General features: G+C 38.0%; 1 protein-coding gene across 1 annotated transcript in view; it reads right to left on the bottom strand.

The window, feature by feature from the left end:
* Positions 1 to 27261, bottom strand: part of LOC122792765 (signal-transducing adaptor protein 1-like) — a 575382-nt gene that overhangs the window by 276003 nt on the left and 272118 nt on the right. The window contains exon 7 of the mRNA XM_044060337.1: positions 2636 to 2805. Coding sequence (XP_043916272.1) covers positions 2636 to 2805 — 170 coding nt within the window. The remainder of the gene's footprint in view (positions 1 to 2635; positions 2806 to 27261) is intronic.

The raw sequence follows: 27261 nt of genomic DNA, 5'->3' as shown, positions 1-27261 counted from the left end.
ATTTATTTATTTATATTTATTAGGCAGGGTATAAAACTGATCTATATGCATCTTCTTTAGACTCTTCCCAGGATCACTGTCTGCTTAAGTGACTTGTTCACAGTCACAGAATAAGCAAATGGAGGTTGAGGGAGTTGAAACATGGGCCACAGGAAGAAGCTTGTTAACAGATAAAAGCTTTAATCCCCTGTGCTGACTGACAATGAAACCCATGACAGCCCACGGCATACTTCTTACCAGTCAGTTTACTTACTTTAGTCAGCATTCTGGCACTTGGTCCACAGGACGAGTCCAAATCACTAGAAGCATATGTCAGCTTACTGACCCTTCTTCTGCTACTTTACTAAAGCAAGACATCCTGTATACTTTAAGCTGCAATATGCCTTAAAATGTCTTTGAGTTTCTGCACTACCGGTACAAACTGCCAAAATAATCAAAACTGATATACTCAGCTGGTAACGGACTCTCTAAGACATTTTTTACTCATGCTATAATTCTTATTGTGTGCAAAAGTAAAATAAATTAGTATTTTATGTTTAAACCAGATTATTGAACCAATATGCCCCAAAACCTTTAAAGATGAAAAAGAAGTAACAAATAAAATGAAAATGTAAAACTGCAGAAAATCTGTAGGCATATTTATTGATGTTTGTAAGCAAAACAAGTCTGAAAAAGTCTTTGTTTTTGTAACCCCTTGGCTGGCTGACCATCGACCCCCATAACCAATAAGTGCATTCTTTCCTTTATGGAGGTCAGGACCATCACCAGTACATTCATACCCCTGTGAGGAGAAGCTGAATGCATGGTTATCATCCATTAGGATCTTCCCCCGGCCTCTAGAGCTCCTAATATCCATCTGTACCTCCTTAGAAATGTTATTGCTGCTAGTCTAGGGGGCAAAGCATGTGAACTTCCACATGTGACTGCCTTGACCTATGCAGCTATGCTGCGACTGCATGTTCCTCTGACTCAGACCCCATTGACTGCCTCATCCAGTGCCACCAATGGGTGTTGTCCAGTTGGTGAGCTAAACTACCTCCATCACCTCAGGTTAGAAAGCCATAGGTTACTTCACTCCCAACCTTCCAGTCCAGTCTATCCAGCTCCCATGCCTGCTAAATGAACATGGGTCATTTGGATCACACAGTAAGGGCTTTATCCATCTGTGTCAAAAGAGGAGGTAGTCTGAAGGAGTCTAGACAGAAGGAAAAAATGCTTAGTAATTTCATTAAATGTATTTTACATTTTCCTTCACAGTTCCACTCTGTATTTTCTGCTTTAAATTTTTATTTTATTTTATTTAAAACAGATTATATAAGCACTGTTTGAAAGACATGCAGGTAGATGCATGCGTGAATGGCTGTGCCTTCTTTGAAGGTTGGGCATTCGGCTGGCAACTCAGCACCATAAAAATCCACTGCCAATCATTAGCGGACCAGAGTTCCCCTAACTGGGAAAAGCCGAAAGACCATTATTATACTAACATCAAAATGTTTCATTAGCTGCCTCACCACTGATTTGCCAGCATTATGAAGCACACAGATGTAAAGCACAGCAATTTTGTTAATGTTTTCATGTCTTAGATATTCCTTATTTTCATGTATTTACAGAATATTCATTAATTATTTCCATAAATATTGGTAGTAAAATGAAGCAGGTTGCAGTACTCCAGATGGTAAACAAGTACCTTACATAATGATAGAAGTAGTGCAGGTTTCTTACTTTTTGAATTATATGTCATATTGCTGAGACTGCAAACATCTTTTGTAATTGTGTGCTTGTTTACAATACCAATGTACAGCAAACAACATATAATATTGGTTGTTTAGAATACTAACGCTAAGAAGTTAGTTGTTTTGCATCCCCTCAAGTGCAGTCCCCTTACACTATCACTATGCTTTTGGATACCATTGTTACAAACATAACAGATCAGGTGTCCATTTAATATTCAAAAGGCATTGTTTTCATCCATCCATCTACAACCTCTTTTTCCCATTTTTGCACATGGGGTCAGGTGTCACACTAACAGTGACAATCATCTAGAGCCAAGGTATACATCTCTGTGATAGTTCTTCCACAGCACACATTATCACACCCTCACACCTATGACAAATTTAGTGTCTAATCCACCTACTGCATGTCTTTGGAATGTGGGAGAAAACCATAGCACCCGGAAGAAACCCATGTAAACACAGGGTGAACATTCAGACTCCTCACAGAAGGCACCCCAGCCAAGAATTGAACCAAGGAATTCAAAAGGCATTGTTTTGTTGTCTTTATATTAGATGGCATTTGTGTGATTCATATCTAAAACATGAAACTTCCATCTGTTACATTATTACTATTACTAAACTACATTACTTTAGTACTAGTACTACATTAATACTACTACATGTACTGCAGGGACTGTTGAGTATGTCCTAACTATCTTACAGGTATCAGTTTTCCCACCTTCAGTCCTTTCCTCAGTTTAAGAATTAGGAGACATGACACATTAGTGTCAAATGATTAACATAAGCAGATAAATAAATAAGTATTGACAGTAAATTAAAAATAAATATATGGTGCAAATGTTGAGGCACTTTAAAAAACTGTTCATAGTGTCACCCTCCGTTACTTTCCTAATGGTACTTACAATGGCATTCTGGTAATGATATCATCATATTCCTGTTGCTCTTCCTCCTGTGTTATTGTGGTTTGTCGCTTGAGAGGCACCGAGGTTCTTCTGGCTCTTTCTTGCTCTATTATTTCCTGAAGTCGGAGAATTTGCCCTGGGAGCAGTGAAAACATTCTGGGAAGCTCAAGCTGCAAAAAACCATCATTTTAAGTGAAAATAAACAAATACATCTGAAGCACAAGTTTGACTTACAGATCTCAGTCAACAGTAAGCTCAGCAGGAATGTATACAGCAACAAACAACTGGGATCAGAAACACACACACACACACACACACACACACACACACACACACACACACACACACACACACAGTTTTGAAATAGTTGTCAGAATGAAGTGTTTTCATTTAGCATTGTGCATTCCATGTTATAGAATACTTTTGAAAACATTTAATTTAGTTAATATTATGGGTCTATATAGGTGATGCCTTACAGACTGCAGTATAGCGCTATTGTAACTGTCTTATGATGTACCCCATAAACCCTTATCACAACTCTAACATATGCATTTCTGTTAGATTGACTACCTTTTTTATATTCTTTGACCTTGATGCCTCCGGAGTATCAGTCCACTTCTAGGCCAACTGGCCAATTCATTCTCTCATCACTGAGGAATATAATTGGCCAAAATGGGCCAGCATTTAGGCAGCCATCACTGGTGGTTCAAAGATTTTCCATGTATGGCCCGACATCCCCTGCAAGTGCTTAGCATGCATGCATGTAAAGGAACATGCATTGGGCTGCCCAACATGGACTTGCCTCACTTTCTTAATAGACATTGCTAGCAAACAGTCCTGCCTACCATTCCTGAAGCACAAGAGATGATTTTCCTGGCCTCTACTGGGGAAATTACACCACCCTGTGTGCTCCTGAGTGCTGTGTGGTCATTGACTTGGGCAAAAGTCTACTAGAGGGAGCCATTATCTACAGAAAAATGGATGTTGGTTTGTTCAGCTGTTCTAAGACTATTAGCTTTCACCTGCACTCATTTACTTTACTAAATGGCCTGCCATCCAAGTGTACCAGTTGGCAACCTTTGTTCTATTGCCCACATAGTAACTCGCCCTTTCATAGCTCCGTCAATCCTCCACCCAGAGCACCTGCAGTGCAGCCATCATTCCTGTGGACTACAGGGCTTTTCTGTGTGGTCTAAACTCCAACCCCTAGTGGCTGATGTGAAGAATTTGCATGAATGTGAGGGCCTACTACACCCTCTCCTAGCATGTGCATCTTACCACCCATGTGCTGTAACTCTGGGCTACCATCAACAGCTTGCTAGATTAAGCCCATGTCCTTTGTCTGTGTTGCATTACTGGTGCCAACAAGCTTTCATTTGTGATTGTGAATACAGCCAGAAGATGGAAATGGTTGTGAATATAGCAAGAAACTGGAATCAGTACTCCCCCCCAAGGATGTGGCTACTTACTCTTCGACTTCACCGACCCAACTCCTCTATCATCTGAACTAATATTCAAACCCTGGTCTTCTGGGTCATAATCAGGCCTTGTCTGTCAGTGCCATAGACCAGGGTAATCACAATTTAGTATAGTAGGCCTGAGGTTGGGTGCTCTGGCTTAACAGATGAATGTATATACATTATGTGTGTGCAGCTTCAGAATTGTGTTGGATATTTATTTAACTAGCTTCTAGCAATGTGTTAATGCAGTTTTGTAGAAGCAGACATATCACCAGCGATGTCAGTGGCTTCATGATGTAACATAGTTCTTGCACATCAGCAAATTATGCATGTAGATATTTCACCTGCTGGTTAGGATAAATGACAATTCGTTACTCTCAGGTTTGCCTGTCACAACATGTTGAAAAAGTGAAGATCTGATGTCCATGCTATAAATATTTTGTTACTGCTACCATGTCTTTGTATGCTATTCTGTGTCACTTAGTGCTTATTGCTTGGTAAAAGTTCAATTATGTAAGTTGTTTAAATTTATACTGAATCACATGGATATACATTTCTTTAACTCCATAGAGAAGTATATAGTCACTCTCAGCACTTTAATAAATTATACTCATAAGAAATATGGCCTGCCTATACCTGGCACTGGCACAATTTGTACAAACCTGAGATAAGATTAAACAACCTTCACTATTTTCATGTCTGCCTTATCTTTTTCATGTTTTGCAGCATGCAGGTTCTACAGAATTAAGACTAAATACATTTTACTGAGTACAGAAGTTTTATTTGCCAACCTCATGTTATGCTCATATAATGTGTTATTTTGGGAAGGTTAATTTTTCAACCAAGTTATAGTAAAATATTGATGTTATTTATTTTTTTTTAGTTTTTTTTTAATAGTCGCATGCATTTACAGTAATCATATAACCATGGTAACAGAGATACATAAAAGAAACTCTGGAAAATGTACAGTTATGTAAGTAAAATAACCATAACAGTAGATGTTTGAATGATCACTGCTGCAGTAGCCTTAGCTATATGGGTTATATCCTGCCAGCACCATTACATCCGGCCATCTTGCAACGCTTCAGGGGACCTTCCATGCACTCAACTGTTAGGCAACTCAAGCTGAGCTGACTAGGCTAAAATACAAGTTTGGGTGCCAAGCCCTTCAGAGCTTTCCTGTCAACATAGAGAGGGAGGCTGAACCCTGAAAGGACAATGCTAGGAAGAACAAAAAATATAAATAAACACAACATACCAAAAAAGGGGAATGGATGGAAGGGAGCGGCTATTGCAGTAGTGATTATTCGAACATCTACTGTTACGTTAAGTTTACTTGTGCAACTGTATTGCCTTCCTCATATTAATGATTGCTGCAGTAGCCTTAGCTGGATGGGTAGATTATACTAGCTTTCTACATTTGGGAGGGAGAAGGAGTAGAGCACAGAAGCTCCTGGAGCATGTTCATTGCAAAACCTGATCTAGAAATAGAGAAGGAATCAAGCTTATAGAGCTTTGTAAAAGTATGTACAGAGGGCCAGGTTTCTGCTTCTAGAATACATTTAGAATTCAACCCTTTCTAAAAAGCCATATATTATGCCAGGCCCTGGTAGACTTGACCTTGACCTTATCTGGAATAATTTTGCTGTGGTGAGTATAACAAAAAGTAGTAGCCTTAGACAACCATTTTGAAATAGTCCATTTTGAGACATGTTGTCCCTTCTTGTTACCTTCATTAGAAATGAACAATTGATCAAAGATCTGAAAGATTTAGTTCTGTCAAGATAGTACCTGATTTGCCTGTGGACAAGGTATGGAGTATCCTTTCTCCCTCATTTTTGGATTCAAGAAAGAAAATGCAGAAATTTATAGTTTGGCTTAATGTAAATGCAGATACCTCTTTAAGCATAAAATTAGGATTGTTTCTCAAAGAAACCCTGTCCCTAAGGAAATGAGTTAGGATTGACTCACCATAAGATCTTGCAACTCAGATACCCTTCTTGTAGAGGTCATAACAATCAGGAAAACTGTTTTCTATGATAAAATCCTCAAGTCATCCAGGTCAGCTGGTTCAAATGCAGCAAAACTGTATAGCAGACAAGCTGAGTAGTACAGGGCAGACCCTCACAAATGTAAACTAGATCAGGGACTTTTTCAAGAATTGGACCAGCTGTGGGGAGCTCCTTAAGTAGACCTGTTTGCTTTATCTGTGAACAAGATCTTCAGATCAATTGCTCATTTCTTATGAAGGTAAGATGAAGGGACAACTGTGTCAAAATAGACTATTTCAAAATAGTTGTGTAAGGCTATCAAATTTTGTTATACTCACCACAACAAAACTAATCTAGACCTTGCACTTTTATCTCTCCTGAAACTGCTCCCCAAGCAAAGTCTGAGTCATCTGTGGTGACTGACTGCTTTGGAACAAGGAGAGAGAACTGGAGGCCTGGATTTAGGGATATCTTTTGTCTCCACCAAGTGATTTCTCTTCTGACGACACCCAGCACTGGGATTTGAAAAGATAAAGAGTGTTGGTGCTGGGGCCGAAGAGACTTCAGATACCACTGTATTTTTCTCATTTGAAGTCTTGACAGCAGTATCATTAGAATCATAGAAGACACGAGACCCAAAATCCTGAGATATTCCCTCACAGTGACTGAACTCTGAGTAGAAAGCCCTAGAAATAGATCTCAATATAGATCTATTTTTTCCTGCAGAAGAAAAGCTCTTTGAACTGTGGCATCCAGTCGACATCCCAGAAACACAATCCTGAGAGAAGAAGTCAAGAAAGACTTTTGAATGTTCTCTTGGAATCCCAGAATATGTAAGAGATCTCTCACCCAAAACCCAGAAAATATAAGTGATCTCTCACCCAAAAGAGAAAGAGAGAGATTTCTGACACTTTGAAAAAGACTCAGTAAAGATAAGCAAATTGTCTAAATATGGAAGAAAATGGATACCCTGTAGCCTGCAATGAGCTGAAACTGTAGCTAGACACTTTATGAACACTCTTGGTACAGTGAATAGTCCAAAAGGTAAGGTAGAGAACTGATATTGCGATCCAGAAATACAAAACCCTAAGAACTGCCTGAAGTCTGGATGAATAGGGATGTGACAAGCATCTTTTTTAAATTTATTGTTACCAGGAAACTTGAATAAGGAAAAATAGGTAATAGGTTGTGAAGTGACATCATTTAAATGTAGTAATTATCACAAACAGGTTTAGGAAAAAGAGATCCAGAACTGGTTTCCAAGCATTTTCTTTCTATGGCACTAAAAACATACTTGAATAAAACCTCTTTCACCCCTGAGAAAGGAGAAACTGGTTCTATCACTCCCTGGACAGAATGTGATGAAGGACAGGTGGAAATAAGAGTCTGGTCTGGAGGATGAGGAATTATCCCCCTGGAAAGGAGGAGTTTCCTCCTATTACCATTTGTAACTTTGAATGATCTTCAGATGCTATTTGTTTGAAACTATCTTTTGCCAAAGAGAAAAGTGGTGATTCTGACTTTCTGGAAGACAAAAGTAAGTGTCAGGGTGGGAGAGAGGGGAAAGTATCTTAGATGGTCTTTCTGACTTACTGGACTGTCCTTGGTTGAGGAAGTTTCCAAACTTCTTGTTAGAACCCCTTTTTATTTCTTTTTAAACATCTGTTTGCCTGTATTTTGTTGAGACTGTTTATTTTGTTTCTTACCAAAACTGAATGAGGAGTTAGAGAATCCCTTGGAAAATTTGGAAAAGGAGGGCTGAAAAATCTTAGGGATTCTCTGTATCAGCCTACCTTTTTCATCACACTTTTTGATCACTTCTGCAGCAGGAGGACCAAAACCTAAATCTCTACCCAAAGGAGAATTTAAAATCTCATTTTAACACCATCTGGGAATTTCTGAGAATGCAGCCATGCAAACCTCCTCAAAATAGTACCAGTGGCCATAGCCCTCAAAGAAGAATCAAAGTCATACACACACTGTATACCACAAGTACTTGGACAATAGAAGAAATTAAATTATTTAAAGCTGATTTTTCCTCATAAGAATAAACTGCGGACAGAACATTCATTGTAATTTCACAATTTGTCAGGGTAAACCTTAACATATGAGCTTGATAATTCAAAATTCTGAAAATCAATTGTAGAAGCATACATTTTTCCCATACCTATCAATAATCTTCCCATCCTTATCAGAAATAGTTGGATTGGGATTAACTAAATGTTTAGCAGCAGAAGTATTAACTGAAGCTAAAGCTGCTGGATCCGGTTTGGGAAGCGGATATAAAAACTTAAAAGACTGAGGAGCTTTATACATCCTATCTGCCTTTTTAGGAGCAGTTGGCTGATTGTTAGGAAAATTGCAGGTAGCAGCATACAAATCCTTCAAGGCAGACAAAACTGGAGGAATGGGTGCAGGTTCGGGAAATTCCTCCTGTAACAGCTCATAGTATTTTCTGAGGGAATGAGAAACCTCAGTTTTCTTCCACGGAAAACACTGGTAAGTTCTAAAAATGGTCTCAGACAAAGAGAAACCCCTGCGAGTAGAATCAGAAACTGAGCTGTTCTTTGAGTCTGAATCAGAAATCTGAGGAGAAAACCCTGTATCCATCTCTTCATCCTCCTATTCAGATTCAGAATGTTGAATCTTTTCAGGAAAGGAAGTATCTCTCTTTCTTTTACCAGAAACTACGTTACCAGAAGGATAAATAGCCTGATTAAACCCTGAGCCAGACCCAGCAAGCTACTGTTGTGTAAGTAAATTTGCGGAGTCTATATGTTTAGTTTTCTCCTTCTTTATTACAAGAAAAATAGGGCAAACAGTGTTATTAGTGGCAGCTTCCCTACAGATGGGTATGATATTTTGACAAAGCAGGGAAGCCTTCCCTGTTCCATCTCTCAGGACCAACAAGAGTGGCTCTCCCTTGCCCAGTGACAGGATCCCAACAGCCATAGAGGATGTGGCTAAGCCCCTGTCCATAATGGTTATAGGTACTATCAACACCAATAAGCTAAGCAGCTTTGGCAGTACAAAATAGTACTGATTCCAATGAGATAAAGAATATTGTGAGAAAGAATTGGGGAATTTTCAAAACTAATACCAATTTACTTCAGAAGTTAGGAGATAAACCCAAGTTTGTACAAAAAAGAGCAAAGAATTTTAAAGATTTTTTTCAAGGAAAACTTAATAAAAATAGAGTTGTAGATGAAAGAAAGGGAATGATTAAGTGCCTAAACTGTAATTATTGTAATTATTTATATACAGATAGGCCTGAGATTTTAGTAGGCAATACTAAGATATATGTTCCTGGCAGATTTACATGTAAATCGAAAAATGTTGTTTATTTAATAGTATGTGTAGATTGTAATTCTTTTTATATAGGTAGAACAGGAAGGGAATTGTTCAAAAGAATTTATGAACATCAATATGCCATAGGAAAAGGGGATGTTAAAAATGCTATGGCAAAACATTATTTAGAAAGTAAATGTAAGACTCATTTATATGTCTGGTTATTGATTATATCCACCCCAGTGTCAAAAAGATAAATATTGAAGAAGAATTGGGATGGTTAGAATACTGCTGGCAAGTGAGATTAAATGCGTGTTTTCCCCCAGGTTTGAATAATAGAGAGGAATTTATTATGTATTTAAAAAGGAAGGGTTTTAAACATTAGGTTTATTTTAATTACCATGTGTATATAGTTATTTTTTATCAAAACATTGAATCGAAGTCTTAATTGGAATGACTAATTTATTGCTGCTCAGTAATTGAGAAGAGTATTTAAGAGAAGCAGCGTGTTATAACCATCAGTCTGAAGAAATCTCCCTTGGAGATGAAAGCGCTCACTTGCGGTTATTTACAGCTCTGTTACAGTCGGCTTCAGAGTGTATATTGGATTTATTCTGTGGATTTTATTTTGTGCATTAAAGCTTCTTTCTGTGATTCCTGCCAGCGTTTCTTTTTTGGATTTGTTATAGGTACTATATCAGAGGGATTTGGGGTAAAAGATGAGTGATCTGATGTAAAACAAACAGCCACAGAAGAGTCGCCCACATGAGGCTGAGGCAAATTGGTAGACAACCTGCTCTGGCAGCAAAGACTGTTTGCTTAACTTTGTCTTTTTGTGCCTGGAAGAAGGACCTACTTTGGGACCAACAGTATGTTCCATGGTCCAGCTGAAAATTGGCCTTTTTCCCTGGGAAAACAAGCAATAAATGTTGGTAAAATAAAAAGTCTTTTTTTTTTCGAAACCCGACACAGTAAAAAGCTATGCAAGGCCTACAGAATAATATAAACACAATTTCTCTACAGAAAAATAGTTTTCAGTTACTTTAAACAACTTTTAAACTGCCAGTACAAAAGAATGTTTCTATTTAAAAGTATGGTATAGTCTCAATACAGTCTGTATAAAACACAAGCTCCTAGCTTTAAAATAACTTTCTTGAAGAGGAAAGCATAAATAATAAGGAAGCTTTTCCCCCCAAAGGGAGCTTATCTGCCAAGGAAAGAAATAGTACAGCAGACGGTTAACCCTCAAAAGTCTCAGAGGGGAGTACGATTCAGTGTCAGTAAAGCTCTGAAGGGCTTGGTGCCCAAACTTGACTTTTAGTCAGTTTGAGTGTGAGGAAGGTGGCCAGAAGCTTTGAAAGCTGGCCGCCTGTTATATCCTTGGCTGGATATAACCCATATAGATAAGGCTACTGCAGCAGTTGATTAATATGACGAACATTGACTTTTACTTTGTCTTTATGAGCTTTGAAGTAGCATATGAAAAACACTTATAAAATTCTAGCTTAGTTATCATAAATAAAAGTAAATGTTAATTTACTATATATTCTCTTCAACAAATTAGACCTATCTATAGGTTGTTGACATTATAAATGTATAATAAAGATATAAGCTTCATAAGTAATCCATACAGTCTCCCATCTGAAGAGATGCTGAAAAGCTAACTTTATTACCATGGCTGAAATGAGGGTGCTAGCTCTGTTATTACAGAGAATGATGAATTAAAAGAAAAAAAAATCTGTAAAGGAATGAATGTGGTATCCTTCCATCATACGAGGACCATGTTATTGAAGATCTTGTAGTAATAAATGATTCATTCCTGGAACTTGGCATTATACACAAGGGTTTCCTCCCAGTAAACCAAGACCCTGTTTGTAAAGCTTGGAGTCATGGCCACCCCTATGGTTATTCCCCAGATGTGTTTTAAAAAATTTGTTGGTAAAACAAAAAACTTATTTTTTAGTAATGTATTCAGTTCTCAACTAACTTTATCTCCCTGGGGGAGTGGGGAGGATCTTGAGAGCTCCAGATCAAGTACTATATTATTTTACTATTTAATTGTGAGAAAAAACTGTGTAAAGTCACTCTACATCTGTGGCCATGAGCAGGCAATCATCTTAGACTGGCAGACTACAGATCCTCCCTTTAAAGTCAAGGGGTCCGGTAAAAACTGCTTGAATTTCTTAAACAGTGGCTTCAACTTACACTCAAGAAAGATTATGATGAGTTTAGTTACTGAACCACCGCTGGCCTGGGGGGGGGGGGGGTCCTGCTTTTATTTTTTATTATGCAAGTCCCTTTGGCAATTAAAAATTACCTCTGAACTGACAAGATTCTTCAAGTACAGAAGCCAGAAAATCCATTACAGAAATATTCAGATATTATTATTGGAAAATCTCTTGCTCTTAATAGCAGTAAGTTCATCCATGAATACAGAGCTACAAGACATTGTTCTGAACAAATGTGTTATTTCATTACACCATCTGAATCTAGGGAAAACTACTGCTTCTCATAGCAAACAATTAACTGGCTTCCTGCAACTGAAAGAACAATGCTTTTGTCTGCAACATTTTCTTTAAAATTCTGCACTCAGATTGCAGAGCATCACTAGAAAATAAAATCATATTAAGAAAACCCTGAAAAACAGTGTGCTGCTGCTGTATTTACTTAGATCAGTGCGTAAGCTGGACAGAGCTTCTGTCTAAAGCGATTTTCCTTTGCCCTGATGGCTCTAGAGAATACCTTCACTACCACGCTGATCAATATTACGGAAATGATGCCATTCAAATCTAAGCTTTATCATCTGATCTTGTCCTCAGTCAATATCTGTTTCAGAGACACAGCATAGAAGATTATACTTTTTTTCTTGCCATTGTTGGTTACTCCATCCCTATTTTGGTGCTAGTATAATTTTGATACAGTGTTCTGAACTTTGCTTTTGTATGCATTTTGTTCTGATTTATTAATTGTGATAAGCTACTGTTAGAGTGCTTTGAACTTACACATATATATATATATATATATATATATATATATATATATATATATATATATATAAATATATATATGTTGTATCATGTGTACATCCTGTGTATTTTATATGACCCTGCTGTTGTTCTCCATCACCCTCCTCCTAGGTAATCAACCCATTCATTCCCCATCACTGTGATGAAGGTTAACCAGGATGGCTGTCAGTTAGACAGCCTTGGGGTGGTTCAAGGGTTTTTCTTCTGTGGTCCTACATTTTCCCCTCAGCCACTCAACTTGCAGAGACAAAGAATGGCATGTAGCTGGCTGTTCATACTGGTCATTCCTCGCTTTTACAAAGGACATTGCCAGAAAGGAGGTTCACTCTTTGCCCTCAAGCAACAGAAGTGGTTTCTGCAGTAGGAGGTATATATGCATTGCATTTGATCTGCCAATGGGTATCCATAATTGATTTACATCTATTTGACTGTTTTGCTTTGTATTTTTTGGGTCATTCCAGTGGGTGGTATAAAACATTAATGTTAGTTGTCCATTTGTGTATGGAGTGCCACAAGGCTCAGTGCTTGTACTGTTGTTATTCACACTGTATATTCTACCTTTAATAGTTGTCATAAGGAGGAGAAGTATTCAGTGTCACTGTTATGTTGACAATATTTAAACACACCTTTTCTGAGGCACATTTGTTTGATACTGCTGTTCTTGAAGACTACAGTAAGGCTGTGCAAATATAGATAAAAACAATCATCATAAAATAACCCTTCAAAAACAGAACAGCTCATCTTAAAATAACCCTTCAAAAACAGAGGGATTGTTGGCCCATGCACCTGTGCCTATAATGACTCTTTTTTTTCTCTCCTTTCACCTTTTGTGGCGAGAATAAAATTAATTGTAAAACAAGCCCAATTGACTGCAATGGCAAAAAGCAATATACATTAAAAAATGCAAAAAAAAAAACAAAACACAAAAACACCATAGCTTAAACAAGGAACATCACAATCATAATAAAAAAAAACTCTCTCTCTGTCTCTTGGTCATTTACTTCAGTGGGAAAAATCAATTTGTCAGAGCTAGAAGAAATTAAAACATAACATCAGCTTATAAAAAAAAAATTCCCAGAAATCACAAAACAATTAACACTAATACTGATATATCTAAGATGTTCACAAATACAAAGAAAAAATAAGAACTAAAAAAAAGTAAAGCAAGCCAATCAGAATTCAAGAAAATGGCAGTAAGAATCTGTATTAATACATAAAAAATGAAAAATAAAAATACTATGAAAAATGAAATGTATTCCATAACAGTGCCCAGCAAAATTCATTCCAGAAATCAACAGCGATAAAATAAAATAATACAAAATGCCTAGAAATAATACTAAGTGAAACAAAAAAAAGCACAAATAAAGTAGTTTACCATAGTGACCTGCTTGAGCTCCCTGTAATGGCAACCCTGGTGCTCCTTCTCTTCAACAGACTAAAGATATGCCCGCAAGTGTCCAAGTTAGCAGCCATATATTTACTGAGCATAGGGTTTACTGGGCACACTAAGACCACTGTGTACTCACCCCTTGGCTACTGCATTACATACACACTGAGAAACGGCAGGTGCACCCACAGCATTCTTGTACCATCTGTGTTAGTGAATGTGGCAGTTTCTGTCACAACATCAAGTGGCAGGATATAGATTGTATTTATTGTTATTATTATTTATTATTATTAATCCCAACTATTCAGTCTATAACCTGTCACAATATAGACTAAATAGTTGGGGTTAATAATAATAAATAATAATAACAATAAATACTTTAGCATATTTAAAATACTAAATGCAAACATTATTTAATAACACTGCAAAATAGGTTAGTTGGGAAACATTTACTAGTATCCCAATCAAGTTATACAAGTCATTTCCTATATGTGCCAGGTGCCCAGAAGAAAACCACAGCAACAAAAATCAATCTAACACCATGACACTGCAAATAATGTCACCAAAAATTAATTACTTTATCCAGATGCTTTATTCATACAAAAAAGTTTCATCCACAGCTTTCCAAACAAATCCAAAAGAATAAATCCAAATTGGTTTTGGTGGGACCCCCCCCCCCCCCCCATCTTCTTCAGTGTGATTTTAATGCCATTAGAGCCATTTTAGTTTTCAGAAAGAAAAAAACAACGCTGTTATCTGTGACAGAGTACATAAGTGGTAGTCTAAACAAAGGAGAGGTAATAGCAACTGCACAAAGCATTCACTACCATTAGCCATGCTGGTCTCCTGGAAAGGCTGACAGCACTATGTATCCATAACAACACAATTAGCTGTTAGCTACCCAACAGACAAGAAGTACAAAGATATGTGAATGTAGCCAGGAACTTACATACTGTATACACTACAGCCATATTGCACCCCCCCTCTGTTAAAGGTGTAAATGATGTCACTGTACTACAGTACAAAGTTCAGCCACACTGTATCAGCCCCAGTAATAGGCATAGGTCACATAATAGCACTGTAGTAAACAATAAACATCCTACTGGTGAGCACTGACTTCTTGGCTGCATTATATGAACTCTTTAATTACATCTCACTGACTTGGTTTGTGTCACAAGGCTGCATTCATGAGTTCATAAGTAGTTACTAGGCATGCAGTCCGGGAGACCATTAAGAAACATAGTCCATATTCGCAACTGCCCTAAAGCACTGTCTGGTTAAATGATTTGCTCAAGGTCACACAGTAAGCAGATAAAGGCTGAGGAAATCAAGCCTTGTACCACAGAATGTGTCTCATTAACAGCTCATAGCCTTAATCTGCAGCATTAACTGACAAACAAAAAACACCCATACAATCCTGAGAGGACTCGAACCCTCAGTTTGAAGATTCTACAAAGCACTTCATTTACTGACTGTAGACATGGAAGAAACTGTTTCATATTCTGGTAGCTGGTCCCAAAAGTAGGACAACTCATGTGCTGATATTCAGTGTTAAAATGTTCATTCATTCATACAAATTGAGTAGATCACATTGAAAAGTGACAATGCCATAACCTGGCACCTGGTCCAGTGAAGGTGATGCCTCTTAGTAACAAATTCTCTTTACTCAGGCAAGCACAAACAGTATTCTCACACTTTACAACACCCAAAACCAAAAGAAAGACATTAATACCATGTAAAGTGTCCAGCTTACATTTCAGCAGTTAAAACAAACCAAGTTGGGCCAGTGCAAACAATATACTCTTTTGCTTCGCCAGGTAAACCCCTCTAGGGGCAAGTCTAGTTTCAGAGGTTGCCTGGGAATGTTGCATGTTTAACTAACTTTCTTAGAGTCATACTGTAGCGAAACGGAGGATTAGAGTATAGAACCTTGGACTACAGGTAAAGTCCATTAGCACTTCAGAGCTTATTGCCCTGTGCTGAACTACAAGACTGACTTGCCATACAACCACTTTACAGTTCCATGTTTCTGTGATAACATAAAAACACAGAAGCTATATCCCACAATACATTTTTTTAATATTTTTTTAAGTTTAATATTTTTAAACACCAGTGTATGAAATGCACTGCATATTGCAAAGTCTATGGCAGGATAGATCTTGACAGCATTTAATTTCCAAACTCTGCATGGCAGTAGCTTTCATCTAGAAGCCAGGAAGGCTATGTCACTTTTGCATCATGCTTCACTTTCTTAAATAATGACATGGCCAGTAATATTTTATTGACACTACTGTGAAAAGCTCATGAACCATACAAACCCTCTAGTACCTAGGGAAGAAGAAAAAGAAAAGTAGATTTAGATGTGGTATTGAGAGAAAGGCACAGTCGCTATATATCACCATTCTATACTAAAAGACTGTGAGTTAAACTATCTGCCTGCTCTGCTGGATGTCTGGTACAAAATAATACTCCAGCATCCATTGCATATTTTTCTGCCTATCTTCATACCCACCTTCTCCAGCAGAAGGGCATCTGTCACTGGATATGAAGATATTTGAGCAGGTGGACCCTCCCTAAATCTGGCAAGCACATTTCTACTGGTAGTCTGTCAGCCCAGATCACCTGTCACCACCAGTATTATAACCACGAGCAGCCCCATAGTAAAGGAAATTAGTAAGGAAGTTCTCCACCAGCATGGGAAAAGAATACATTCCAGTCTGTAAATAACTGCTATCACTGAATCATAGCTCTCAGCTTCATTGCTCAAGAATCATGGACCAAGGCAAAAGTAAAAGGGGGGGGGAGGGGAGCAAAGGCCCAAAATCATTAGAATTTTTTAAATATTACACTAATTCATTCAGAAGATTAATAGAAAACATTTTGCATCCCTGTGCATTTTGTGAAGAACAAGAAGAATGGAACTCTAATGCCTGGCATTACTGAATGACTGTAATTCTCAATAATTTAAACGAAAATAAAACATAAAAGTATGATGCAAAATCAGGGACATTCTGCAAAATCCACAGATCCCAAAAGAGACATATGTTTTTGCCTCCTCTGTCAGTGGTGCATTTAGGAGCATTATGTTTTGCCTCTTGGCATATGCATGCTGCAGGTTTCTTCCTAGCATATGCATGCTACAAAACAAGGCTTAGTAAGTATGTAAGTCCTTTTATCATTCCATAAGCTTTGTCTTGAGAATCAGTGCCACGATCAACAGTGGGCATTAACTGATGATTATTACTGCTGAATGGCATTGAATGTAGTGTTGTAATTTAGGTAGGTTGTACTGCACTCCCCCAGATCAGAAATAATTAAGTATTACCAGTTGATGAACCTTTGATAGATTAGCTGTAGGAAGGAGTCACAGCAGGTATTTATTTAACTTCAGGTTGAGGAGGGCAGCAGTATTGGGACTGGCCAAGGTGCTGATTGACCTAGGCATGGCTCAATCCAGGATAACAGAAGCCCTCACTTTTTCATAACTCAACTTGATGGATTGCATGCTCCTCTGCAGAATGGAGCAAGAAGATAAAAACTACTCCTTCTAGTCCTCAAATGCAATTACTTCTCCTCAGCAAAATTTATAAAAGTAAATATATATATATATATATATATATATATATATATATCTTTTTGTGCCTGTTTAACTGCAGTGCATAAATTTGGCTTATTTTTCTATCATTTCCTAGGTGAAAGTATTGCCCCTTTGTGCAGCAACAAAGAGTCAGCTGTGGGTGTTCATATGAAGGATGGACCAGAAGGAAAGCAGATATTATTCCTTTAAACTGTTTGCAGACATAGTTAACACTCTTTTCAGGTATTGAAAGCTCACAAAAACTATCACTGTGCATCTCTTGTTTAAAAAAATGCTGAAGATGCAGCAGAGATCCAAGGTTCTTTCATGGAGTTTTGTGGCATAATTCAAAAAATACCTCTGAAATGGGACATATAATGTCCCACTCATGGTTTCAATGGAAAGCTGGACAGAAAGCTTGAATCTGGGTTTGTCTCATAGCATATAAATGAATAGGTGGTAACCTTTGCACCGTGGCACCATTGCATTTAAAAACAATGTGTAGAAGGTGTATGCCTACTGACACCCATGCAAGATTAAATGCAAATCTTGTTATTCCATGGATCACATTGCACCAATAAAAAAGAAAGTCCCTCATGGAGTTATATTTGTAAGCTGCCTCTTCTAACATCACAGTGTCCTGAAAATAGTTCAGTATACAAATATTTTTGCAGCACTTTGTAAGAGCATATATCATATTTCTGCCCAAAGTATACTACAAACCAGATTCTCTTGAGTAGAATCTTGCCTAACTGAATCACAATGTTATTAAATGCTAATAAAAGTAAATCCATGCTATTCTGTTCCACCCTTTACTACAACACTAACTGTGGTGTGGCTAGTAATCTGACTATTCTCCATTTGAGTTAAGTGGTATCTGGATGGACACTTACAGAACTTGTGTCCATGACTCCTGGTATGATAATTGTTCCCTTATTGTCTCCATGCAGGACGCCAAGACTGAGTCATTATCTGTAATGGTTGCAGTTGGAAGTGGTGCCCCTCACAAATGCAGTCTTATCTGGTGCTATGTTACATGCTTCCAGCAGGGTCTGCCTTACCATGTCATTGCCATTCTTTTGACATTGCATTATTTTGTGATTTCTCTGACCCACACCACTGACATTCTGGACCACTGTGTCCCTTAGCAGGTCATGTGGAGGATGGTAGACACTTCCTCTCCCATGCAGGCAATGGCAATGGGTCTTAATTGCATATAGCAGAACATCATTCTTGGCAAAGCTGAACTTGTCTAACCTCTGCCATCTGCTGCTTTTCTAAGAAATGTATACACGTACGTAGATAGGAGATCAAATTAGTGAGCAGGTAATGCATGGGTACAGTGTGGAACCCATGTCATGCATATGTCTGATCAGCACAAGACATGGTTGGTAATGGATAGGTTGATGATGAAATCACATATCTGTTGGACACTAGGATATCCCATTGGTTAACAAGGTATGCAGTGGTATGAGCTGACCTGTGCAGGGATTCTGCTGTGGCATATGACACACAAGAGTACAGATGGAACTGTAAGGGATGTGGACACTGGACAGCAGGCTTGCTGGCTCATAGAGGCACTTGAGTAGCACATGGGGCAGGGATATCCTGCTGGAATATTCTGTGTGACTATTCGCAGTAAATGTACCAATGCTACATGAACACACCATGTGAGGGGCAGGCAGAAGAGCAGCATTCAGTCCTTAGGCTGTTTTCAGCTTTGCTAGCAGGCTTGTATAATCAGGACCAGTAATGCAGCCATCCTTCAGTACTGCTACCATTATCTAGTAACACGCAGGGGCATGCAAGTATGACAGTAGGGTAGTTTAAACTTAGGCAGACTTGATGAGGTGGTGGTGGCAGACATGATGCAGTGAGCTATCCTTTGGATATGCTTATATCACTACAGATCTTTAACCTATATATTCTTTATGTGCAAATGCATGCCAAAGGCAAGCACAGTACTGAACATACATGTTACCATACCTATATTACTGTTACAGATGGCTATTCCCACTCCTGTATTCACATGGATATAACATTGCTGCAATACCCCTTATCACTCCTCCTTGGGGTTCTGTCTTGTGAAATTCTTGCTTCAGTGCTCTGATACTCAGACAAATCTGCCACTGCTGCTTTCTTCCTGCATGCCTTGGCATCAAACAAGGTAGATCACCCATTAAAGATGTTATTGTAGAGTAGTTTGCTCCGTATTTATGTTAATGAGGTGAGAGCTTGCTGATACCTGTGAATCGCTATGCTTCACAGACGTACATAATTGACATAGGGTGTGGACATATTTAGCTGCTTAGCACCAACATGCCATGCATGCCTATTCCTGCAGGCAGACTGCATGACTATGCCTTTACAAGGGTTGTGGTAGGTCACAGAGCTAACGTGAGCTAGTAGTGAATCACAGTCCCATCTTGGGTATGATTGTCATGCTGCCATGTTCTATTGCTGTAGATTCATGGCAATGCTGATGTTGCCAACATCTGTCAGAGTGCCTGCCTGGTCTGTTAAGGACATCAGAATGAGACTTTGTCTTTTACGGGGCAGTTCATAGACCAGCTGCTGGGATCTTGTGCACATGCATTCCATAAGGTGGTTGTCTGGTGTGACCTGGCAGATCAGCTGTCCAGTGCAGCTGATATCCCCCGTAACACTGAACAGTGCAGATAACAGTACAATGACTTGCACCACTGCTGTTTTAAAAATCTCTGAGTGTGGGAGGTACAGGTGAGGCTGAGATGTTCCAAATGGTATGGTAAGTATTTAGTATTTCTAATATGTCATACTAAAGGTAATAAATGTTTTTTATATCTTATATAGCTCTGTTCCAAATATGATTTTTTCCTCTTGACAGATCTGGGTAACCAATTGAAATGCTGTGACCCACTTTAGTGTGTCCCATAATATGGAGTCTGAATCGTCGAAAAAACAGACTTACATATACCAAGTTTGAGATTGCTGTTTCTCTGCATATTTCCATTTCTCTGAAGTATGGTGTTCTCAGAGTTGGTATATATAAGTTTGGGGGAGTGAGGGGGCTTGACCCTCACAGTGGGGAGTGCATAGGAGCTTGCCTCCTTACAAAAAAGAAGTTTAACAGACAAGAGCAATGTTCAAGATTCTCACTTCTGAATTTTCTGCCTTTTTTCCTGGATTTCCTGTCTCTTTTTTTTACTGTATCAGCACTCAGTGTTACAAGTGCCAACATTTTAATAGGGAGCTTTGTGAATGCTGTGTTATTTTGTGGGTAAAGTACATGGCTGTAACCCTGTGGGGTTGTGGGCACCATTTCATGGTTTTACTTCACTGGACATACCCGTGGTAGTGGAGCTGCTTTTTGTTCACATGGTACTGTACATTGCTGTCATAGCTATGGACACCCTGTCTCTGCTTAATTACATATTCACATGGTAGTGTAGCAACTAGCTGGAGATGTGGCCAGCAACTCAGGTTTTTGTTTGTTTGCATTTACTTGTGGAACTGTAGCTTTGCTGTTTAATCTGCATGTCAGTCATGGCTACATGTGATGGCTTGCATATCCCTTTTGTCTTTCATCACAGGCAGAGTGAAAAAATAATGCTGCTGGCTGACATAGAGGGCAGCAGAGACCGATGGTACAGTAGGGATAGTGATGTTGCATTTTCACATCTGTATTATTTATACTGTACCGGTTATAAAAACTCCTTGCTAATGGCACTGTGACAATTGGGGAGAGATGGGCGAAGGCTGCCAGCCTAATCAAATCGAATTTGATATATAATTCTGGCATTTGTAAATAAATGTAAAATACAGGCATGTTTTCTTGAGTGTAGAAAAACACTGTAAAATGTGAACTTCAAGATTGTTACAACATTGCCCCCTTGCTGTAAAGAAAAACTAAGTCAAGCCTTTCAAATTTGTCTTTTGAAATTGAAATGATTGTATGACATTCTTTGATCTTTAAAGTTGGATCCGGTCAGGCTGGCTGAAGACATTCTGTCTATTGTGTTAACTAAGGACTAATTGCTAGAGTGTATATGTGAAATGCCTTTTAGTGTTGTATTCTCCTGTGCAGGTATTAGCTGGATAAATGTAAATGGAGTTTCTATTAGCCTAGGAACTCAGAGCAGGTGTCAAGATGATGCAATATCAATACTGGGAAAACCTAAGTGTCAAAAATGATGTAATCTGGGGAGGACTCAGAGACATGTTTGTTAGTGATGTTTTATAAACTATTTCTCACAAGAGACTAGAGAGCATTTTGATCTTGATATCCAACTACCAGCACTCTGCTTATACTCACATGTAAGTTTAACACTGATTTCTTGTAGGAATAGTTAAAGCTAGTAAAGATTAATTAGGTATTTTTTCTTTGAAATCAGACCTGTCCTACTGTATTATATTAAGTTTCTGTGTGATCTCTGAACTTTTAGATATCTCTGTGGTGTAGTAGTTTTGTCTTGTGTTTTAATTATTCATTATTAAATATTTTTAAAACCTTCTACCTGTGGCTGCTTTGTGTAGCGATAAACTCTAGAATACATTGCATATTTATAGAGGTTATTGTAATAGGCCACTCTAGAGTAAGCCTTGACTGTTAGTCATACTACCATTGGATAATAATATTGCACAGTAATAAGTGGACACCCTTTTAAGGGCCTTTTAGTAGCTGATATTATTAACTGGGTGATGGCAGTAATCACTACTGTATAGTCTGGATAAAGGGGCACAGCTGGAGAATCTGTGTCAGCCTTTCCCAGGAAGTGTGTGTATGTTGTGTCAGCTACTTGGCAGGGACATGAATCACTGGTTGGAAAGAGAGGGTACTGAAGGTTCTAGCTTGCCCAGCTAGGCTGAGACCTGGACCCTATAGCTGTGCCAGTGGGGAGTCTTATTGGGGATCTGGTGAGCAAGGGAGCAGTCAGCCCCACACTGACTGTGATCTCTGTGTGCACTTAAGGGAAATTGTACTTTACTGTGTGCATTAGTTATCCTTTTCTCTTCTATGAGATGACCTCCCTGATGTTAGTGGTGAGGATTGAGGCTCCTTGATTGCTGGGCCAGGGCACGGTCATCACAGGCACTCTTCCCTTTTGTCAAGTCAGGTCAAGTACGTCAAGTAAAACTTTATTGTCATTTAGACCATACAACAAAAAAAAGTGCACAGCTGAACAAAATGTTATTCTCCAAGCTCAAATACAACATAAACAAGCATATACACAGAAAAACACACAAGACAAAATGCACATAGCAATAACAGTGTCTGGACATCTGAAGGCACAGAAGCTTCCTCAACCATGCTCGATTGCAATACAGTGACTACAGCCATCCTCCCCATCCTCACTTCCACCAGCCCATCTCCAATACTGTCTTAAGTGTAATTAAAAGGTTAAGAATATTAAAAAGAGTATGTATCTGTTAAGGTTTTGAAGTTCTGCAAATGAAGCTGGTAATTGTTAGTGCCAGACTTCCCTTCCTATCATTTGTTTTTAGAATGCATAAGCAATATTTACTTATCTTGAACTTTTAAAATGAGTCACACTGTTTATTGTGCCTTGGTGAATACCTTTTTACATCTATCCCTCCAAAGTCCCTTTTTCCCATCCTTCACACATGAGGGTGGCGTGTCACCTCAACAGTGACAATCATCTAGAGCCAAGGTTCACACCGGCAGTGGCTAGCCCTGCCTTATTCTCTGTCCAAACAGCTCCTGCCTCATCTTGCTTGTTTGGCACCCGTAATTTGCCATCTTTTGAGTATATGCAGAAGACGTTGGCATATGAGCATAAATGAGCTGTAATATCTACATTAAACTCATTCAGTTGGTGACTTAACGGTGCAATTTATGCAGCAAACATCTCTAGCTGCAGTTTAGTCTGAGTTTTACCACAGCAGGACAAAGCAGTGCTTTCTTTAATGTTTTATATTGGACATTCCTTTTGCTTATATTTAATTTTCTGGTCACATTGAAGCATAACTTGAGTTCACTAGGTTTCATTCATATAGCTGCGCTTTCTTTTACCGGTGTCCTGCTCTTTTCTTGCTCAAGATTACATTTGGATTTAACTTCAGCACAATGAACAAAGGCTACTATGATATCCAGTTAAATCCCACAAAAATATAAAAACTTTATAGAAATAGATTACAATTATTTCTGACTGCTTTTTTCTACAGGTTTATTGTTGTTCTGAGCCTAACAGATAAACATAGAAAGTCCTTTATAGCCACACTCAGGGTCTGTAAAGTTAATTATTCACTTTTGCACTGCATGCTTTGTTTGCTACTGCTTTTGCATAGATCAGAATTCCAAATTTTATGCCATTGTGTACTGGTCAAATTAGTTAATTAAGCATATGGTCACCAATTCTCCATTTTGTTTTTTTATATATGTTATGAATATATAGCTACATACTTTTGTTTTCTATGGTCTTCTATTTGACACTCAGTTATATTTTTTATTATGGTCATATTTTTCCTTTATGCTTTTTAGTTTACTTATTTCAGTTTGGTCAGCAATGTGTCTTTGATTTACAATGGTATATGCCTGCAGCCTGTAACTTTTAACTACTTGTTTAATCAGGCTTATATTGTCTAATCACTCTGATAGTATCTGAACACTATAAGACATTCATTTTGATATGTCAGCAGCTAACAACATTTTAATGGGCTTTTATCCATTGCAAAGCATTGTTTGTTTTTTTTTTTACATATAGTTTTAAGTTGTATTTGCTCTTGGTAAATGTTTGCCTTATCTTCCTTTATGCTATACAACACAATTTGTGTTTAATCTTCATTTCCTGCCTTTATCTTCCTTTTTTTTTTTATGAGATTTCAAATCCCTTCTTCTAGCTGGGCATTTAAGTCTGAGTTTTAACCCCCTTTTCAAAACATCGCTTTTTAAGGGAAATGAAGCATAACGAGTTATAGGTTTCATTCATTGGGGTTTTCCCCCCAAAACTTGGCTCAACAATGGTACTATGAACCAGTTAAATCACAAAAATAAAACTTTTAAAAAGCCTGTTTTTTACTTTTTTGCTGACCCAACGTGCCTTTAGAACTCAGGTTTTAAGCGCCTCCCTTTTTTTGCTATGCTTTTCATGACTTTTTGCCAGTGACTGGTCCCCCCCCCCCCCCCCCCCCCCCCCCCCCCACCCCCCCCCCCCCCCCCCCCCCCCCCCCCCCCCCCCCCTCCCCCCCCCCACCCCCCCCCCACCTCCCCCCCCCCCCCCCCCCCCCCCCCCCCCCCCCCCCACCCCCCCAAGGGATAGTATGAGGGTGGAACACTGAGGCTGGAGAAGTTTTAGAGCATATTATCAGTTTGGAAAACGTAATTGATCGAGATTCCCTAGAAGTACAGTGTAGAGTTGAGTTAATCTACTTAAACATCTTCAAATTGGGGGCATAGGGAATTTATGCGATTCCAGGAAGTTTATCTTTTAACGGGAAATAATTTCCTTTAATTTTAATGGACGATGCTTTTGGGAGATTTAAAGGTTTGGCAATTTAGGAATACTATAGTTACTGGTTTTAAAGAAATAGGTAGGGTTTTTTAGGTGAACTGCTTTAAGTAATTGGATAAGGGGAAAAAAGTGGGGCTTGTTGTTTGGTATTAGTGGTGTTATGCAGGTTGATATTTGAGGGTTTAGTGATGTGTGGGTTTGAGCCAGTTTGGGAATTAGGAAAGAATGCTAAGGGTTGTAATGGTTCAGTTTTGAAATGATGTTATTGTTTTTTTTAAAGTTTTGTTTGACATTGTTATGGCAAATAGTAAGTGCTTGTAAAATGTGTTTTTATAATGTAGAATTAAGGGAGTAACTTGGGTCATGTGCTTGGGGAAACACTGGGTTTTTATTTTAGGCAATTTTCAAATTTAGAATAAGTTTGTGAGTGTTTTGTTTGGTTTCCCCAAGTGAACTTTTAATAAGTATAATAAAAAAGTATAAACAATTAAAGAAGCTGAAAATAAAGGAGGATATTGGAAAGTACAAGGTAAGGAGTGTAATGGGGGCTTGTGATTGAAAGGTTGTGTGTAATAAGTTTAAAGGTATTGTAATGTAAAGGATGTTATTTTATGTGTGAAAAAATTGTGAGTATTAAATTAAATGTATAAGTGATGTAATAAAATAGTGTAAATTTGGGAAATGGTTAAAGCAGGCATAGTTTTTTGGTTTGATGTTCACAGGTTAAGAGATGATTGGTATAAAGGTTAAATTGAGGGGTTTGGGGTGTGGAATGGGGTAGGTGGTTGAAGGTAGAGCTGAATTTTGTTAGCAAGGGCAAATTTGGGTTCAAATGGAGAATATACTAGTATAAAATCTTAATGATATTTTTGTGGCAGGATGTGTAGCGGGATTGGGTTTTTTGAGCATATGAGGAAAGTTGTTTAAAAATAAGATATTAAAGTATATAGTTAAAGAAATGTTAGAAAATTAAAAAGATAAACTTGGTAGTTGGGCAAAGAAAACTTGTTGTAGGATGTTAAATTTTTGTCAGGAGAAACTCAAGAACAGTTGGAAGTGTGTGATCAATGAATAAGATTTGTTTGGAGTCAGATGGTTTTAAATAAAGAAATTTGTGGGAAAACAATAAAATTAGAATAATGTTACTTTTTAAATGAGAGAGGAAGTATGTACAAGATAAAATTAAATTGAATTTTAAAAAATTATTGTTAAGAAAGTTAAATTGTTGTTATATGTTTGAGTTATTTAAGGAAATCTTAAAGTAAATGATCTTAGAATTGGATGATGGATAATGGATTGAGTTAGTGAGTTTTAAAGTGATAGTGGTTTGCTTGAACTGAGGGAAATGAATTAACTAATTTAAATATTTAAAGGAATTAATTTAAAGAGTAAAGGTTAGTGGAATTTATAAGATATTTTAAAAATGGCAATAAAATTAGGGAAAGAGGGATAGAATGTTGTTGTGTGGTTTGGGTGGTGTGTGTGATGTGTGGTGTTGGTTTGGAAAGGGAGAAATGTATGTGGGGTGTGTGTGTGGTTTGGGTAGTAGGGGGAGTTAGTGTGTGTTGGTGTGTTGGGTGGTAGGTGGGTGTGATGTATTTTGTGGGGATTTATTGAGAAATGTTAGTATAAAAAAATTGGGTATTGTGCTATAGTGTGACAAATATTTTTTATTGTTGTATTTATAAATAATGTGTGTGATAAAGCATGTGTTTTGGTGTGTGTGTGTAAAATTGTAATGTGTATATTTTAGGTATGTGGTGTTTTGTGTGAAAAAAAAAAAATGATTGGGTGGAAGGGTTGTGTGTGTGTGTGGTGTGTACAGGGTGTGGTGTTGTTGTTTGGTGTGTGGAGTTTGAAGTAATGTTTTGAGTGTCAGAAAGGTGTGTGGTATAGAAATTTTGTTTGGTAGTTAGTGGAAAACATTGTGAAGTGGGTATTATTGGGGATAATAGTGTGTGTGTTGTAAATTATGTGTGTGTTGTGTGTGTAAGTGTGTGATTAGTGTGGTGTGGTGGTGTTAGCTGGTGAGTTGTTGTGTGGGTGTCGTGATGTGTCAGTGAAGGTTGTAGATGTGGGGGAGTGGTTGTGTGTGGAAGGATGGGGTTTGTTGTGTGATTTGTAGGGGTGTTAGATGTGGAGTGTGTGGAAAGGAGTACATGTATGTGATGGGTTTGAGTATAGTTAATGCTGTTGTTGTATGGTGTATAAGTATGAAAAGTGTGATATGTTAGGATTGTTAAGAGAATTGGGGTTGTGTGGGTATGAAGTAAGTTGTGTGAAATAAAAAGTAGGTTATAGTTTTGCGAATGTAGGGTGTGTAAATGGATGGTGTCAAAAAGGGATAAGTTATTTAGTGATAGTTGTGTTGTAGTGTGGTTGAGTGTGATGTAGTGTGTTTTTTAAATAAAGTGTGTGTAGTGTGTGAGAGTTAAGATTAAATAGG

The sequence above is a fragment of the Protopterus annectens genome, chromosome 2.part0 (genome assembly GCF_019279795.1).
Source record: "Protopterus annectens isolate FY-2018-M chromosome 2.part0, PAN1.0, whole genome shotgun sequence".
Classification (NCBI taxonomy): Eukaryota; Metazoa; Chordata; order Ceratodontiformes; family Protopteridae; genus Protopterus; species Protopterus annectens.
Note: the sequence above shows the minus strand (reverse complement) of the source record. Positions and strands in the feature narration are given on the sequence as shown.